Here is an 18,620-nt window from a genome sequence, read left to right as displayed (position 1 = left end):
CTCTCCTCCCCATCCCTGCTTAGGTCATGCAACGTTGATTGCAGCGTAATACTTGGCCCTGCGGTCAGACGACCTTTCCGACCTTGCTTAAGTCACTGAACCTCTCAGGGCCTCCATTTGCTCATCAGTAACTAGTGGGTCAGACTAGATGAATGTGCTTTTTAAATTAGAAATCCTTTAGCTTTATGAAATTAGCAGTTTTTGTGGTTTTTAATATATTCCTTTTACTTTGAGATCCTTATCAGGCTTACGGAGTTCTTGTTGAAGAGTTTCAAAAATCTTGGCATATAGTGATTTATATCTTGGGTTTGTAGAGCCTTTTCCAATGTAGTTTTCTTTTGTCACTTGCGTAATAATAGCAATAGTAATGATAAAATATTAATGACCTTGTGTCAAGCACTGTGCCATTCATATTAAATGTACTTAATCCTCATGATCAGTGTTGATGTTCTTTTCCTCATGGGAAACTGAAGCATTGGGAAGTTAGGTAATTTGCAGATCATACGACTGGTAAAATCAGCAGAGGCTTACTTTTATTCCAGTGCTCCTGTTCTTTCAAATATGATACTGCTGAGAGTGTTAAAATAACCTAGCACTTGACTGAGCATATTTGTTTAGCACTTTATATGTTTTGAAAGGGCTTTTATGTGAAGGAACTGTGTTAGATAAGCAGGGCAGGAGGAACTTAAGTTTTCCACATGGCTAGACCTTCTGATTAGTGGGTCTTTTCTCTCTTGATAACTTTACCAGGATTTTTTTTCTCCACATCAGACCACCCTACATTTTAGATTTCAATGAAATTAATTTATTATTTCATGATTATTGCAAAGATACCATTTAGGCTACTGTATTTTAAATTTTCCATGAATGTTCCATGTAGTGACAAACTAATATCTGATGATGATAGGAGGAAATATCTTATAAGGAGGGAAAAAGTAAGTGGCATTCCTTAGAGATGTCAAGACATTGTAAATAAATGTGAACTGCATTTTTAACCAAGACAATTTTTGTTTGTAGTTGTTTATTTTAATATTTTTATTTTAAAGTAATAACTGTTTATTGTTAAGAAACAAAAGAAGAAAATAAAAATTTATAGATGTAGCTATGTTAATATTTTGATATAAATCCTATCTGGGAGGGAGGGATCAAAATTTCTTGCACATAAAAGTAGTAATGAGTACTCACGTGGTAACATGAACCTTTGGATACGTGATGTTGAAGTTCAAGGGAGAAGTTGGGGGCTAGACCAGATATAAACATGGGCCAACTCCATGAGTGATCATGTCCTGCTGTGGGTCAGAGGAGTTCCCTTAGGGACATTTGCAGACGAAGGAAAGGAGAGATCTAGGGACTAAACCCTGGGCACTCCAGCATTTAGAGGTTTGGAAGAGAAGGAAGCTCTAGCAAAGGAAATTGGCAAGTGACTGCCAGTGCAGTCAGCTGGCAATCAGAAGATTCTGTATCCTGAAGTGAAGAAGGAGGGGAATTTCATGGGGGAAAAATGATCAACCTGTTGAATGTCACCTAGAGGCTGTGAAAGAAGAGGACTGAAAATCTGCCTTTTGCCCATGTGGAAGCCATTGATCATCCGCTGGAAGTGGTTTCTGTGGAGTTGGGGGAAGAAGGCTTGATTTTATTGGACTCAGATGAGATTGGGAAAAGAGGGAAGTGGAGACAGTGTGAGTATAAGTGGTTCTTTTGGGGGAGTTCTGCTGTAAAGGTAGCAGAGAATAGTAGGTAGAAGGGGATGGGAAGATCAAGGGATTTTATTTTAAGGGCAGAGCCATTACAATATGTTTTGTATATATAGGAATGTTGTGTATTGATATTTTCCATCTCTTTTCTTGGCGAGTCTTTGCAGAAGTTTGTCAATTGTATTGGTCTTTTCAATGAATCTTAGCTCTTGGTTTAATTCATCAGTTGCAAAGGCACATTTTATTGTGTGTTCCTCCTTGGTGGAGGATCAGTAGATTTCATTAGATTCTAAAAGGTTTGGAAGTACAACAGTTGATTTCTCTGTTACCTTTAAATTTTTAAAGACCCTATTTGAATTAGTATCGCTATCAATATAAAATATTAAAAAGTATGTATAACATTTTTCCCAAACAAGAAGACATCTTAGTTGTATTTTTTCTACCTTGTCCATCTCCTGGTTTAATCAAAATAATCTAAAATTTTAGTTCAAGATAATTTTCTTTATATCAGAATACCTTTGTGTGCCAGTTTGATATATTATGTCCCCCAGAAAAGCCATATTCTTTAATGCAGTCTTGCGGGGGCAGACTGATTAGTCTGTTGATTAGGGTGGAGTCTCTGGTTGATTTATTTCCGTGGAAGTGTGGGCCCTGCCCATTGAGGGTGGGTCTTGATTAGTTCACTGTAGCATTTAAGAAAGAAGCTAAGAGCCGACACAGATCCAGATGCTTGGAGAGATGCTTGGAGACGTTTGGAGATGCTAACCCAGAGTTTGCTACAGAGAACCTAAGAGAGGACCCCCCCCCCCCCCCGCCACATGCTCAGAGAGAAATGCTCTGGGAGAGTAAGCAAGAATGCACAGGAGCTGAGCGAGTGAAACTAAGAGAGATGCTTAGATGCCCAGGAGCTGAAGAAGCTAAGAGGGACAAGCCCAGAGACATTTTGTAGAAAGCCGTTTTGAAACACAACCCAGGAGCAAAGGACCAGCAGATGCCAGCCATGTGTCTTCTCAGCTGACAGAGGTGTTCTGGATGCCATCAGCCATTCTTCATTGAAGGTATCCTCTTGTTGATGCCTTAGTCTGGATGCTTCTATAGCCTTAGGAACTGTAACTTTGTAACCTAATAAATCCCCTTTATAAAAGCCAATCCATTTCTGCATAATGGTAGCTTTAGCAAACCAGGACACTTTGCTATTTGGAGAATCACAGTATTGCATAAACACAAACAAGTTATCAACAATTTAGACTTAACTGAGTTTTACTATTTTCTTTGTTTACTCTCTACTTAAACAATTAAACGTTTTGGGTTTTTAATCAAAGTAGTGTGTGTTCTTGGTTAAAAAATACAGAGATTTATTTATCTTGGAAAAAAACCTCATCTACTACACCCCACCCCATCCCTGGTTCTACTTCATAGATATATCTGTATTTACTTAATTCTGCCATTTTTTGGGGTGGTTATGTCTGTGTCTTGGTTAATTTATCAACTTAAGAGTCTATCTGTTGACTTCCTGTTAGGATGTATAGTGATTTTATTTGCTTATACCACCCCCCACCTACATTTATATCATTAATTTCTGCTTTTGGTCACCTTTGCAACTCCAAACATTTTTTGGTTAACTTAATTTATCTAAGACAGTGTCTCCTGAGTCTTCACGTTGTATGTCATATAGAAACACTATCCTTCCTTTCAGTTTTCTCTCATTCCATCTCCCAGCTTGTTGGTTTGACTTCTGTTTTGTCAAGGTTAATAATATTTGCTTTCTGTTTTATAACCATAATTAAGTCTTCCATTATTTGTCTATTCTGAAAGTTGAAAACCAATTAACAGTGTTTGTGTTGTTACAACTATGTCAATATTGGGATCTGTGAAGCTAATAGTGTGCTATTACACTTCTTCCCTACAGTTTCAGGGCTGCTGCCTTGTGCCACTAAAACATTTCTAGCATCAAAGTCAAATAATAGCTAATAACTATTGAGCACTCACTACGTGCAGGCACTGTCCTAAGAGCATTATGTATACTATTTCATTTGATCCTCCCAACAACCATATAGAGTAAATACTATTATTGTCCCTACTTTTCAAGAAAACAAAACAAAAGAAAAAAAAATCATCGATAGAGATGTAACATTACTTGCTCCACTGGCAGGGGAGTTCTCAAGCTGTAAAACACTGTTTTTTCCTGTCCAGTCTGCAGTGATGCCTAGAGCAGCTAGTTGTCATGTTTCTGATAGTGTCCTTAAGTGCTTAGATACACTTTTTGATAATGAGAGCATCTCCAGCCCTGAATGTGGGATCTTTGGGATGTGTGGGATGTCAGTATATAGAAAATGGTGTAGAATTGCACTCTTGGGGAATTTTCATTCTTTGCTTTTTTTTTTTTTTTTCCTTTTTCTGAGCTTGTAGTAGCCCTAAGTTAACTGGGATAATAAATACTGCAATCCCCTCTATGCTCATCAGTTATTCATCTTAGAAAACCCTACTGCTAGCATAAGTAATGGTAGGCTATTGAACACTTCTTTCTAGGGGAATAAGGCAAGGTTGCCCACTTTCACCATTTCTATTCAGTCATTGCCATTTATGCAAGAAAAAGATAAAGGGCATAAAGATGGGAAAGAACTAAAACTGTCTCTATTTGCAGATGACATGATGGTGTACATAGAAAATCCTAAGGAAGCTACAAAGCAACTAGCAGAACTAATAAATGAATTAATCAAGGTTACAGAATTCAAGGTTAATATTTTTAAAATCTTTCTATATATAAGCGAGGAAAAAAATGAGGAGAAATTATAAAAAGTCCATTTACTCCACTGATTGTAACTTGAAAAAATATGAAGTACTTTGGAATAAGTTTAATAAAAGTTGTGCAAACCTTCTTTACCAAAAACATCAGAATAATGCTGAGAGAAATCAAAGAAGACCTAAATAAATGGAGAGATATGCCAATTTGATGGGTTGGGACACTTGATTTGATAGTTGTCAGTTCTCCCCAAACTGATCTATAGATTCAGTGCAAATCCTAATCAAAATTCTGCTAGTGCTTACAACTCAATAATAAGAAAACATCCCAATATTTAAAAATGAGCAAGAATTGAACAGGTATTTCACAAAAGAAGATTCACAAATGACCAATAAACACGTGAAGATGCGCAACATCATTAGTCATCAGGGTCTTGCAAATAAAACCAGAGTTAGATGGCACTGTGCATTTATTAGAATAGCTAAAATTAACAAGACTGGCAGCACTAAGGGTTTGAGAAGATGTGGAGCAACGGGAATTGTTATATACTGCCAGTAGCAATGTAAAGTGATACCACCACTTTGTAAAACTTTATAGAAATTTCTAAAAAGTTAAACCTATCACTCAGTTCTTCCACTCCTAGAATATTTATTTACCCAAGAGAAATGAAAATGTATATCCATGCACTGAAACTTTACAGTGGCTCCAAACTGAAAATGCTGCAAACGTGCATCTTTATTACAGTAGTGTATCAATAGTTAAATGGATAAACAACCTGTGGTATATCCATACACGTGGGCTACCATTCAGCAATTAAAAAGGGCAAATACCTGATGTATACAGCAGCATATGGATGGATCTTTAAATCATTAAGATGAGTAAAAGAAACTAGAAACAAGTACATAATGTATGATTCCATTTATAAAAAGATCATGGAAAATACACACTAATATATAGTGACAAAAGGCTGATCTAGGTTACCTAGAGCTGGGGCACAGGGAGGTGTGGTGGTTTGGAGCTGTATATACCCCAGAAAAACATGTTCTCAAATTTCATCAGTTCTTGTGAGTGTGAACCAATTGTAAGTAGGTGCTTTTTTGATGAAGTTACTTCAGTTAAGGCATGGCCCACCTCAGTCAGGATGGGTCTTAATCCTATTACTGGAGTCCTTTATTTGCAGAATGAAATTTAGATAGAGAGAAAGCCATGTTCTTCTGGGTTCCTGAAGAAGACAGAGGCCAGGAGAAGCTGCCATGTGCACTCCCGTGTGACAAAGGAGCCAAGGACTGAGGATCACAGGCAGCCAGCCCCAGAGCACCAGTCTTGAGGAAGAAAGCATCACCTTGATGATACCTTGATTTGGACTTTCTCTTATCCTCAAAACCATGAGCTAATAAATTCCCATTGTTTAAACCAGCCCATTGTGTGGTATTTGCTTGAGCAACCAGGGAAACTAAAACAGAGAGGATGGACTTCAAAGGGCTATGTGGAATTTTGAGGAATGATGGAAATTTCTTTATCTTGGTTGTGGTTGGTTGTGTTGGTTTCATGCGTATATATAGTTGTCAAAATCCGTTGAACTGTACATTTGAAGTAGATGCACTACACCATATGCAAATCATACCTCAAAGTTGATTAAAAACAGCATAGTGACTGATAAGAGCATGATACAAAATTTGTATACAATAATTAAGCTTTGTTGATATGGAGCAATTCTAGTTGCTAGTTTGTATTTTCATAACATAGTCATATTCCATTGAGATATAACAATTCTGCAAGGAATTAAGTGACTGCCAGATATGTTAAGCAAATAAAAGACTTCGTTGTTTCTTAAATTCTTTGCAGTAAGAAGGTGTAATATGGCAATTGTATTATTTTTGTTCTGGTTCTGGAGCTTGGATTTCCTGTGTTTCTTCTCTTATTTGTTCTCTTCCAAATTATTCTAAACTTATTTCCAGAATTACCAGATTGGATTTTTTTGGTTGGGGAGGCAAAAAACAAAACAAAACAAAAACAAAAACCTTTGTTTCTGACCCTTTTAGGAGGCAAATCTGTAAAGAACAGTCTTCAAACTTTTCTAACCATTCAGACTCTCCTCTCTCAAGCACAGTCTTAGTTTCATAATTTCAGATATGGAATTAGATCCAGTAAATATACAAAAGTTCTGTGATTTAAATAATTTTTAATGTTAGGAAAAGTAAATGGAAAAATGCCCAACTTTCCCTCAGTGGGACTTCACATAGTGAGGTAATAATCCTGAGCTGCAACAATTGTAGTTTTCTTTTTTTTTTTTTTGTCATTTAAAAAAAAAACTATGACATTTATAACTATATAATTTTAACATAAACCACCAGATCATTTTCCCATCTAGCATTGTAAAAGTCTAAAAACCTTAGGGAAAGTCATCATTTTAGGAGCTGCTATAAGAAGTTTCTGTTACAAACTTCAGTTCAAACTTTTTTGTTTGTTTTCATTTAAATTTTTAGTTATATTTATCCATGCACCTTTATCCAGTCATAGTTAAGTTTCTTTTCTTAAAGGTGAGAGAAATGAATTTTTAAAATTATTAGATTATTTAAACAAGTGTGAAAATGAAGACCTGCAATAGATTAAAGAAAATAAGAAATCATGGTTGCTAATTTATTCATACTGGCTCTTCCTGGTAGGCCCCATCTCACTAATTAGTGTGTAAGCCAGGTTTTAGGAGCTTGGGAAGAATACTGGCTTAAATTACTGACTTTAAGTTCTTACAAACGTTTTGATGTTAAAGTTCCTTTGAAATTAGGAGCAGTAACAAGGAAAATCGTGGCTTGAAAAATATTCTTTCCTATAGACATTTATTTTCCCTTAAATTTTAAATTTCTGGAAAGACCCTTAGAGGAAAGACAAAGGTTTAAAGGCATACAAACATGATACTGTTGGGCTTTTGCCATTCCCCTGCAGAATTGAAGATAAGGATCACCTAGTCTTCAGAAGCACTCTCAGACTCTTCTGGTGTATTTTAACAGGAACTCGCTTTAGCAGATTTTGAAGCTTAAAAGGGAACAAAGAAGGATGGAGTGGTACAAATTTGCCTGTCTTCTAAGTCATTGAAGACCCTGGCCTAAAATTGAGTGAGGCAAAAATAATTGACAGGTTGATGGAAGAGGTATTAGGCAGAAGCAGAAAAGGTGGAAATTCCAAATGGACCCTAGAAAGAAGGGAAAGGCAGGGTCTACAGAACTGTACCTGGGAAGAGGTCCAGGGTGCTGCTTTTATGTAAAGCCAAGACACTTGCGTGTATGTGCCTTTTCTGATGTTCACGGGTCCCTAACCACGTATGTCCACCCACATACCCACAAAACCTTGACTTCAGATCTATTTTGGAAATAGTTGTTTACATGAGAACTGACCAGAAAACAGTTTGTGTTTGAAGCCTTGTTGCACACAAATACCTTTCTGAATGCCTGTTTTCCTGTGTAAATTGAGGCTAATGATCCTGGTCATCACTTCCTTTCGTCCTGAGGCATCATTCCCATTCTGCATATTTCCAGATTACGTTCTTGAAGGTAGGACCTGTCTTTTATCTGTGTTTTCATAGCCCCTAGTGCAGCCTATGGTACAGGTAAGCACTTGTAGAAAGAACATTCTTCCTTCAGTGAAGATAAAGAATGTTGGATGATAGGTAGCCTTTTTCTTTTAGGTGACTCCTTGATGTTATTTTGTGTACCCTTCTGCATTGAGAATTGAAAAACAATGTAGTCCTCTGAGATTTTTGTAAATAGGATTCCAGCTCTTCTGTATCCATGGAACTCTATGCACATAAGTAGTTATTGTGTGAATTTCTGTTATATGAAGCATTGTAAACCTGACTGTGAGCAGATGTTCACCTTAAGTTTTTTTAATGTAAATTATCCTTTAAGTTATTAAAATGTGATAAAGCCACAGCATCTTATTTTATTTTTATCATTTTGAAAACAAAGTTTCAAATGGTAAATATATTAAAACTACAATTGTGTATATTGAGTAGAGAACAGAAGTTATTTCCAAATAGAGATACAGGAAACTTGAAAGTGCCTGTTCATCGTTTATCAGCATTTCAGAATGAATCAGCAATTTGCTAAGATCAACAAACCTTTATTTTGAATTCAAACAAGAGTATACATTTTTAAGAATATAAAAAAGTTCAGACGTGACATAGGAGTCTAAATTTGGTATTGATAAATTAATAAAATTTTTGGTCTGTGAGGTACCTTGGAGGTACCTTATATTTTACTTTCTAGGCTTGAAAACTGTTAGAAGGATACTGACAAATATTAGAAGGTCATGTACCACTGTAACCTGGTTTAGTCGTTAGAAAGTTAAGCTTTTGGGCAAAATAAATTACTAAGTCAAATGGTTTTCAGAATTAGGGAAATTGATTTTCAAAATGACTTTCTGTAGTTCTCCATTCTAGTGAGGCCAAGGCTGAGACGTCTTCATTCACACTGTCAGTTGTATTGGCTATGTTTAGAGTTACCAGTCCTTACTCTTGGGCTAGTTGTCTTGCAAGTGTGTTTGTAGAGCACTGGGATGTACTGGGGCTCTCTGTTGCCCCTCGCAGCTTCTGGAAAAGCCATCCAAGGACTTTCCCTGAATGCTTGGCTCAGTGGTGTTTTTCCATGTATATTCAAATAACTGTGTGAGTTTGGAAAAATATCTGGATAATGTGGGTTTTGGATTTGTACCCAAAATGCCAAGTCATACAGCAGGTTCCTGCAGTGGCCAGGTACTCATATATGCTGGGGTTATGGCAGAGTCAGGTAAGGTCGAGACATTTAAGCTAGGACCTAAAAGGTGAGGAGTTAGCTAGCTGGAGAATAGGGGAAGTCCCAGTATCAGACATGGCATATCTATCCAAAGGCCCTAAGGTACGAAGCTTGGCTCGTATGGGATGGTGAGGAAGGATGGTGAGACTGGAGAATAGCAAGAGAGGGAGAGAATGGCTTGAGATAAGGTTAATAGATTGAAACCCCACTATGCAGGGCTGTCTAAAAGTGTTAGGATTTAAAATTGATAATAAGAGAACTTGGAAGAAATGGTAGTTTTTCACAAGGAAGAAGTCACTTTGACTGATATGGTCACAGTAAGTTGGAGGGAACCAAGAGGAGATTAGACTTTTATTAATATTATTATTATCATGATCATTTATAGCAGCTAGCGCTTGCTTGCTTGCTTTGGGCCAGGCACTGTGCTAAACCCTTTACCCTGATCATCTCATGTATATCTCACAACCCAGTGAGATGCTGCTGTTATGCTGTTTCACAATAGGGAGCTAAGACACGGTGAGGTTAAGCAATTTGCCTACAGCTAGGAAGTGGTGGAGCTGGAATTTGAACCCAGGCAGCTTATGATTGTAGACCATGTGCTGTTAACCACTGGGCCTATGTTTTTCAGTGCATGGCATGATCCATTAGTGGGTTGTGAAACTGGTATTTTTTTTTTCTTTTTAATATATAGAGTAGAAAGTAATCTGAATAAGTTACATAATAAGGATAAAATATTGAGAGGTGAAATGTTCACTTTTTATGTTATATACTTATATTTGTGTGTATGTGAGCTTATGCGCTATTGCAGAAGGCAAACCTGCATTTATCCAGGCAAGAGCTGATGCTGATTTTTACTGGAATTGGTGGGAGTGAAGACGGAGAGAAGCGGAGCTCAGTGTTAAGAGGCAGAGGCAGCAGGACTCAGCAAGAGAGTGGATAGAGGGGCCTGGGAAATATCAGGAATGACCCCAGATTTCTGGTGGGAGCAGCATCAGGCAAGGTGAGTGCTGTAGTTCAGTCCCCTCTAAGAAAGACTGACCCTTTCTTAGAGGCGTCCTCCCTGGTCGCTGTTTGTTTTACTACTTGATTCTCTAGCTTTTCTTGGCTGCAGTTGATGGCACTTGGGGTTGGCATGTTGCCTAAGGGCAGCAAAACTGTAAGCTGGCCATGAATCTGTCCCTGAAAACTCTGCCTAAATAGAGATGTAGAAGTAGGGATAAATTTTCTCTCTGGAAATGAAGGTGGGTAGTGAGCCAATTGTTGGCAGATGAGAAGCAGCAGGCAGGCCACCAGGCCAGCTCTAGAGTACAAGTAGGCAAATTGTTTCTGCTGGAGTCACCTTGGGTTCCAAAGAAGCTTTAGGTTCCAGTGTTCAAGATCCAGAGTCCTTCTCTTTCTGAAGCTCAGGTACAGTTTGATTGTGCCTGGCTTCCTGTGAGGCCCAGTTCCTTATTCTCACACATAACCTTATAGATTACCCCCATTATCACAGTGAGTCTCCATACTATGCATTCAGCAAATACTACTAGAGACAGAATAATGAAGTAGTTAAATGCTTGGTGTGAATTCCCCTTCCTCGTTTTGTTAGTGTTTGGCCAAGATAATGCTCTCTGAGCCTCAGTTTCCTTATCTGTAAAATTGGGATGATGAGAGCATCCACTTCATAGGATTGTTGTGAGAGTAAGTGAGGTAAGTGATGTCTCACACTCAGCACAGTGCCTGGTGCAAAATTATAAATTAATAAATTTAATAAAAATAAATTTACTATTAATAGTATTATTAAGACAGTCTGGAGAGACTTGAACATGTTTATAGACAAAGCTTATGGGAAAGAGCCACATAGAGGGAGGGGGTGTCAAGAGAAAGCGCTCAATTCCAGAGAAGCCAGGTTGGCATGGGGTCAGAAACTCACGTGAGTGGATTGGTTTTCAATGGGAGGGGGAACCTGGTGGAGGTGGGGGGGGGGAAGTTCTCCAAGGTTGGATCCCAGTTGTGGTGGTCTACTGGGGAAGACAGACTGAGGAGAAAGTTGACAACTTGAAAAGCTGCTGTGGAACGTGGGAGATAGAGACATAAAATAATTGATAAACAGTGCTGAGATCCTGAGATTGCACACCATAAATTCCTAGTGACACTGATCTGCATGTTTTTGTAGTTTTTCCTAGTTGTCCTGTGTTCAGCAGAATAAATGAACTGTGTAAGTAAGACTGTGGTTTTTAAGGGTTTGCAGGGCAGATGCCAGGAAGGAATAAGGAGGCAGGGACAAAGTGGATCCAGTGGCCAGCTCTTGAATCTGGCTTGGCTGGGGAGGCCAGTGTGCCTTGGGCAGGGGTACGGTTTTGGAGAAAGTGGAGAGTAGTCAGTTACCTGTGATACCACACACAAATGATGCATAATTTATTTGAATGATGGTTCCTCCCGTCTATTCCTAACACTTAATTCCTTGTGTTGATAACTGAAATATTAAGACTAATTACCAAAAGGAATTTACTGCCCCTTTATGGGTGCAACCCGAAAGCTGAGTTAGTTCAATTTGGAGCTTACCAATGATTTTATTTGGTATGCCGAACCAGTAAATTATAGGGTAATCCTTAACCTTGGGTAGAGTTTAACTACGTAATAATGGAGAGATTTTATTTTCATTGACTACTTCTGAGGAACTTAACATTTCAGCTATTTTGAGGACTTTAAAAATAAGCACACATGTAGAAGAGAATTTATAGATGCATCTCATCTGTAACTAAAAACCTGTCTTTGAGTTGGAATTCATCCATGATCAGGGCCTGGTCTGTCGGAACTTGAGTAGTTGTTTCTACTTTCAGTTTTGTTTGGAATATATCGAATCTGAAAGCAGTAACATTTGTTCATTCACGGAATGTTTGAGGACCTTCTGCGTGTCAGGCAGTGATTGTCAGAAGAGCAGAAGTATCATAAGGAAGGTACCCAGGAAGAGCTGGTGGGTCTCCATCAGTGTGACTTCTCAGTGGAAGGCTCACCACAGGCCACTGGGGCAGGAAAAAAATGTTGGAACTTCTCTTTTAACCTTTTATTTTCAGTTTCTGTGTGTTTTATATTATATATTAGAAGAGTAGCACATGTTCTGTAATATATAAACATACATATATTGTACACCTGATTTTGCCAGTAGGAGTGTGTATAATTTAAAAAGCATGGAGGCTACTACATATTAGTATGTGGTTTTAAAAAACATACATTTTGATAACTTTCTGTAAATGTTTTAACATTTTGAGAAAACCAAGAGTTTCTATAAAAAGTGTTAAACTATGTTCTTAAGATGAAGTTATTTTATTTGTTGCTTACCCTGTTGTGTAAGGTCAGACTTGAGCTACATAAAACACACATTTCTAAGATCTGGCTTGACAGATTTCAGTTATTTTCTTCCTAGTGTTTGAGGAACTTTCTCTTTTGTGGGATGGTGTTCCCTTGTTAGGAAGCTCCAAACCTGCTGACCATCTGTCAGATTTCGGGGAATGGTGCTTGGAGAATGGTTGAATACCATATGCCGGTTCAGTCCCATCGCAAAGTGTGAGCCCTGGTGCCCCGCCAAATACACATTAACTGTCTTCAGGCAGTAAGGGTGGGCTGCTGAACTTATATGCAGCCAGGAGTTTCCAAGCCCCATGCATTTGCTCGTAGTTGGAGTTCTCCTAGTGTGAAAAGGCTCACTCTCAGAGAGCTGTGAAATCCTTGCTTCAAAAAGTAATTGCCTCCCTCACCTCAAGAACTATCTTTTTTCCCTAAAATTAATGACAAAAAACGGCTAACAAGAACCTGTTTTAGATGAGGTATACTGAATAAATACATCTGTGTAGTTTCCCTAGAGGCTTTTATTTTCATTTTTGTTTTAGTGATTGTATCAGTGAAGGTTCTCCAGAGAAACAGAACCAAAAGGATATATATATATATGTATGAGAAAAATATTTATTTTAAGGAATTGGCTCATGCAATTTTGGGGGCAGGTTGGAAGCCCCACAAGAGTTAGGGCAGGCCGGCACGTTGGAAACTCAAACTGGAGTTAATGTTTGGTCTTTAATGTTTGGCAGTGAAGCAGAATTTCTTCTGGAAATCTTGGTTTTTTGCTCTTAATGCTTTCAACTGATCGGGTGAGACCCATCCACATTATAAAAGTTAACAAAATTCTTTTACAGCAACATCTAGACTAGTGTTTGACCAAATAACTGGATACCATAGTTTAGTCAAGTTGACATATAACATCAGCCATCACAGTGAGGCGTGTGTGTTTTAATTTATATTTGACAGTTGGTCTTACAATATTTTTAACAAAATGTTATTTATTTGAAATCTGGCATGTTTCTTTGCAGGTTTGATGACAATTAGAAGCATGTTTTCCTCTGAACTTCCCAACGCCGTTTGTTATGCAGAATGTCTCTGAGTGAGAACGCGATATTCGCCTACGAATCTTCAGTGCACAGCACCAATGTCTTACTCAGCCTCAACGACCAACGAAAGAAAGATGTGCTGTGTGATGTCACTGTCTTCGTGGAGGGTCAGCGATTCCGTGCCCACCGGTCCTTGCTGGCGGCATGCAGCAGTTACTTTCACTCAAGAATCGTAGGCCAGGCCGATGCAGAACTTAACATTACTCTACCGGAAGAGGTGAGAGATGTTTCTGGAAATCACAAGGGTTGTAATTTAATTTGATTTAATCTTGTGGTTTATAAAATTAAATGTAAACTCAACATCAGTCAGGCAGCTGAGGAGCAGTTCCCAGGTTCTGCAAGAACCCTTTTCTTTAGCTTTTTTCATAGAAATTGTAACATTTTAAATATAAAGTCATCATTTGTTTTGATGTTAGTCAACAATATTTATTGAGCTTTTTAAAAACTGACCCACTATTGTGTTATTTTTGATAAAATGTCCAGAGTAGGATATACCCTATGGATTGTGGACTTTTGGGGAGGTCATGGCTCATTATGGGCCATTCTCTCCGGCCGACCCTTGCCTATGTTGGGAAACTAATACTGGGTTTAGGGTTCCATAACTCATCCAGTTTATGCCTCCATGAAAAGTAGTTGCTCCTTAAGTATTAGTTCCCTTTCTCTCTCCTTTCTTCTGTCATGAGATTGTCTTTATGCAATGATGGAAAATGAGATGATTTTGTGTCCTATCTATAGAGCCTTCTTTTCACATACATCTTTTCCCCCTGCTGTAGAGCTCAAGCTCCTAAATATTTGGGTCCTTGTTTGTTAGCTTACTGCCTCCAAAGACCTTTGTCTTTGGCCCAGGAGCACTAGTTACACTGACTCTTACTAGAACAACTTGCTTTATTTAGTTAAGTAACTGCTACTAGAAGATCGCTGAGCCTTGTGGCATTGGGACACAAATCAGAAGTTAAGAGGAAATTGGAGAAGGTGTATAGAACTTCTTTGTGTGTGACATGTCTGTGTGGGCTGCTCTATGACAGGTACAAAGTCTACAATTTAGCTTGTTGCTGGCCCTGCCTACCTCCATGAATTTGTAGCTACACTTTTAGCAATAGATGGGTTCCCTGTCCATTCTATGGCAGAGGTTGGAGGAAAAGATACAAAATCAAGAAAATGACATTAAAGGCCAACTATAGGCTAGCACTTAATTATTAAAAAGTAACAACATGTGTCATAATGGAGATATACATACTACTTTTGAATTCCTTAAGGAGACTTTCCAAGTAGAGCAGTTTGATTCATGGGTTTGGGAGGAAAGGTATATGTAACAAATATGTATGTATGCCAGTATGGATATGTCATTCTAATCTGAAGTGTAAATTGAGGAGTATTTCATATAGTGACATTGAAACTATTGTATAACTCACTGCCTTAAAATGTCTTTTTTGGTTATTTTAATTTGAAAAATTCCTTAATTGAAAATTTTACTGGGGTAATTATAGATTCACATGTAGTTATAAGAAATAATACAGAGAAATCCCTTTTACACTTTTTCCAGTTTAAACCAATGGTAACATTTTATAAAATTGTAATAGAATATTATAATCAGAATATTGACATTATTATGAGCCACCCATCTTAATGCAGATTTCCATTGTTTAACTTGTACTCATTTGTGTGCTTGTATTGAGTTATATTCAGTTTTATCACCTGGGCAGGTTTGTGTATCTACCACCACAGTCAAGAAATACTGAACAATTTCACCACCATAAGGATCCCTTGTATTGCCCTATTATAACCACATTCACCTTGTTCCCATCCTCTACCTTCTCCCATCGCTTAACTGCTGTCAATCAATAATCTGTCCTCCATTTCTAAACTTCTTTCATTTAAAAAATGTTATATAAATGGAATCATAGTATGTGACCTTTTGGGATTGGCTTTTTCCTATTTGCCCAATTCCCTTGAGAGTTATCCAAGTTGTGTGTATTAATAGTTTGTTCCTTTTTATTGCTGTATTTCTATTGTATGGCTGAACCACAGTTTGTTTAACCAGTCACCTGTCGAAGGACATCAGGCTGATTACAGATTTTGGCTATTACAAATAAAGTCCCTGTGAACATTTGTGTACAGGTTTTCATGTGAACTTAAGTTTTCATTTCTTTGGGATAAAAGTCCAGAAATGTAATTGCTGGGTCATATGGTAGTTGCAGTTTACTTCTATAGGAAACCACCAAACTGTTTTACAGTGTAGTTGTACCATTTTACATTCTAACTAATAGTATGTGAGTGATCCAGTTTCTCCATATCCTCACTAGCATTTGGTGTTACTACTATTTTTTATTTTAGCCATTTAAAAGTTAGCTAAGTACTCACTGATCAGCACGCTTTTAAGAAGGTCACAATAATATCTTGATCACTGTTATGTGAACTCAGTATATTAAAGTTGATTTTGTATTTTTAATCCAGGATGAGGCTTTTCTCTATACTTAGAAGGTTTCATTGGCATATTGCAGAGGCTGGCCCAATGTAAATGTACAAGTTTTTGCTTAAAGGTTTTATTATTTACAATCTGTGAGTCTTTGCTGAAATAGTCGAGGCATGATTTTTAGTACTTCAATTAGATCACTTCTTTTAATCTCAGTCTTTCAAATTTTAAGCATAAGATAAAGATAATAGTTGCCAGTTTGTTGTGCACTTGCAGTGAGTTGGGACTACTTTGTAAGTGCTTTACATATATCATTTTTTTTTTCCTTAAGATTTGCACTTTAGTTGGAATTGCAGTTGGAGTTGTTTGGAACACAGTGGCTTCATGGGGCTGGGTGGCAACAGACATTTGGCACTTCACTATATGTGCTTTGCAAGTAGTGTCCATCTTATTTTATTTTATAGATAATTCATTTTGGCGAATGTGGGAAAATTGTGGTAATGCCTTAGGCCTTTATCTCGTGAGTGAACCATAATCCATGTGTAGTTAAGAGTGGATTCTATACAGTGGAGGGTTAGGTCTCAATGAATAGAGTGTGATAAGCATGATTTTCCAGACTCACCCATAGTTTTACACTTCCTAGAAATGTTTTTCTTACCAAATTAAAAGGCCTATTTTGTAGTTATCACAAATAAGGTATTTATTTCTATCTCCTGTTTCCTTCGAATTTATTGACTAGACCACTTTCAAATGATATGTTTGTTCTTATTTTCATATTAACAGGTGACAGTTAAAGGATTTGAACCCTTAATTCAGTTTGCCTACACTGCTAAACTGATTTTAAGTAAGGACAATGTGGATGAAGTGTACAAATGTGTGGAATTTTTAGGTGTGCATAATATTGAGGAATCCTGCTTTCAATTTCTCAAATTTAAGTTTTCGGACTCTGCTGCAGACCAGCAAGAATGCCCAAGGAAAAAATGCTTTCCAACACACTGTCAGAAAACAGACCTTAAATTTTCACTTCTGGACCAGAAGGATCTAGAAATTGATGAAGTGGAGGAATTTCTGGAAAATGAAAATGCTCAGACTCCTCAGTGTAAACTCCGCAGGTATCAAGGAAATGCAAAAGTATCACCTCCCCGACAAGACAATGCCAGTCAGACTTGCGAGTCCATGTGCTTAGAAAAAGATGCTGCTCTAGCTTTGCCATCTTTATGCCCCAAATACAGAAAATTCCAAAAAGCATTTGGAACTGACAGAGTCCGTACTGTGGAATCTAGTGTCAAAGACGTTCAGGCTTCTGTTCAGCCAAATGCGACATCGGAAAACGAATGTCCAGGAGGAGTCCAGAACTGCACAGATGGACAGGTGATTTTAAAATGTGAAGAAGGTAAATTAGGAATGGAACATGAAGAAATAAAGCAGAAAGATCCTGCTTCTCAGTGTCCATCAGAAAAAACAGAAGCGACTCCTTTCTCCCACAGTTCTACAGACCCTCATGGACTCTATTCTCTGTCTCTTTTACACACATACGACCAATATGGTGACTTGAATTTTGCTGGTTTGCAAAGCACAACAGTGTTAACAGAAAAGCCTTTGTCAGGTGCAGATATTCCAGAAGAGAAAACATTTGGTGAAAGTCAAGATTTGCATTTGAAATCTGACTCTGGCCCCAGGGAAGATGGTAGCCTTGCCTCTAGTGATCGGAGTAGCGTGGAACGAGAAGTGGCGGAACACCTAGCCAAAGGTTTTTGGAGTGACATTTGCAGCACAGACTCTCCTTGCCAAATGCAGTTATCACCTGCCATGGCCAAAGATGCTTCAGAACAGGTCTACCCCCAGAAACGGTCTGAGTGTCCCTGGTTAGGTATCAGGATCAGTGAGAGCCCAGAACCAGGGCAGAGGACTTTCACGACATTAAGTTCGGTCAACTGCCCTTTTATAAGTACTCTGAGTGCTGAAGGATGTTCGAGCAATTTGGAAATTGGAAATGACGATTATGTTCCAGAACAGCCACAGGAACCTTGTCCTTATGCTTGTGTGATTAGCTTGGGAGATGACTCTGAGACAGATACAGAAGGAGACAGTGAATCCTGTTCAGCCAGAGAACAAGAATGTGAGGTGAGGGGAAAATGAGTATGCTGTTAGTTCCTCGTTCTAACAACATTAATTGGGATTTACTTGGTGGCAGCTCCAGTTTGTGCCACCAGGGGTATGAACATTAGGAAGGGAGGAGGAAACTCATACACGGTTAATTATAAAACCCGGTGATTAATACCAAAATAGTGAGATGATGTTTGAAGGACTTCTCTGTTCAAATATTTTAGATAAGTGTGTTATATTAACCATAGAGTAGATTTACATGTTGACTGTTTTAATTGTTTCAAGCCAATGCCATGTCCCAGGAGACAAAAGAGTAATGATTCTGTGATCATTACATGATAACTCTGAAAAAATGCAGCATATATTCAATCTAATTCATTGCCAAAATGATCTCTAGATCTGAGAGCCTCAGAAACCTGGGACTAGTCTCATAGCAGTGACTTAGCAGTGACAGGT

The 18,620-nt window shown here is 38.0% G+C and overlaps 1 protein-coding gene across 6 annotated transcripts in view; it reads left to right on the top strand.

Annotated features, from left to right (window-relative positions):
- The window catches only part of BACH1 (BTB domain and CNC homolog 1), a 42,230-nt gene that overhangs the window by 9,391 nt on the left and 14,219 nt on the right, over positions 1–18,620 (top strand). For 5 of the 6 annotated variants that reach the window (XM_037832718.1, XM_037832735.1, XM_037832738.1 and 2 more), the window contains 2 exons: positions 13,568–13,862; positions 16,842–18,182. In XM_037832718.1, the coding sequence (XP_037688646.1) occupies positions 13,629–13,862; positions 16,842–18,182 (1,575 nt within the window). In that variant the 5' untranslated portion in view covers positions 13,568–13,628. Of the gene's footprint in view, positions 1–8,420; positions 10,225–13,567; positions 13,863–16,841; positions 18,183–18,620 lie in introns of those variants that run through there. The other variant, XM_037832727.1, reaches the window with a different exon arrangement.

The sequence above is a fragment of the Choloepus didactylus genome, chromosome 1 (genome assembly GCF_015220235.1).
Source record: "Choloepus didactylus isolate mChoDid1 chromosome 1, mChoDid1.pri, whole genome shotgun sequence".
NCBI lineage: Eukaryota > Metazoa > Chordata > Mammalia > Pilosa > Megalonychidae > Choloepus > Choloepus didactylus.
This window is presented reverse-complemented; position numbering and strand designations above follow the sequence as displayed.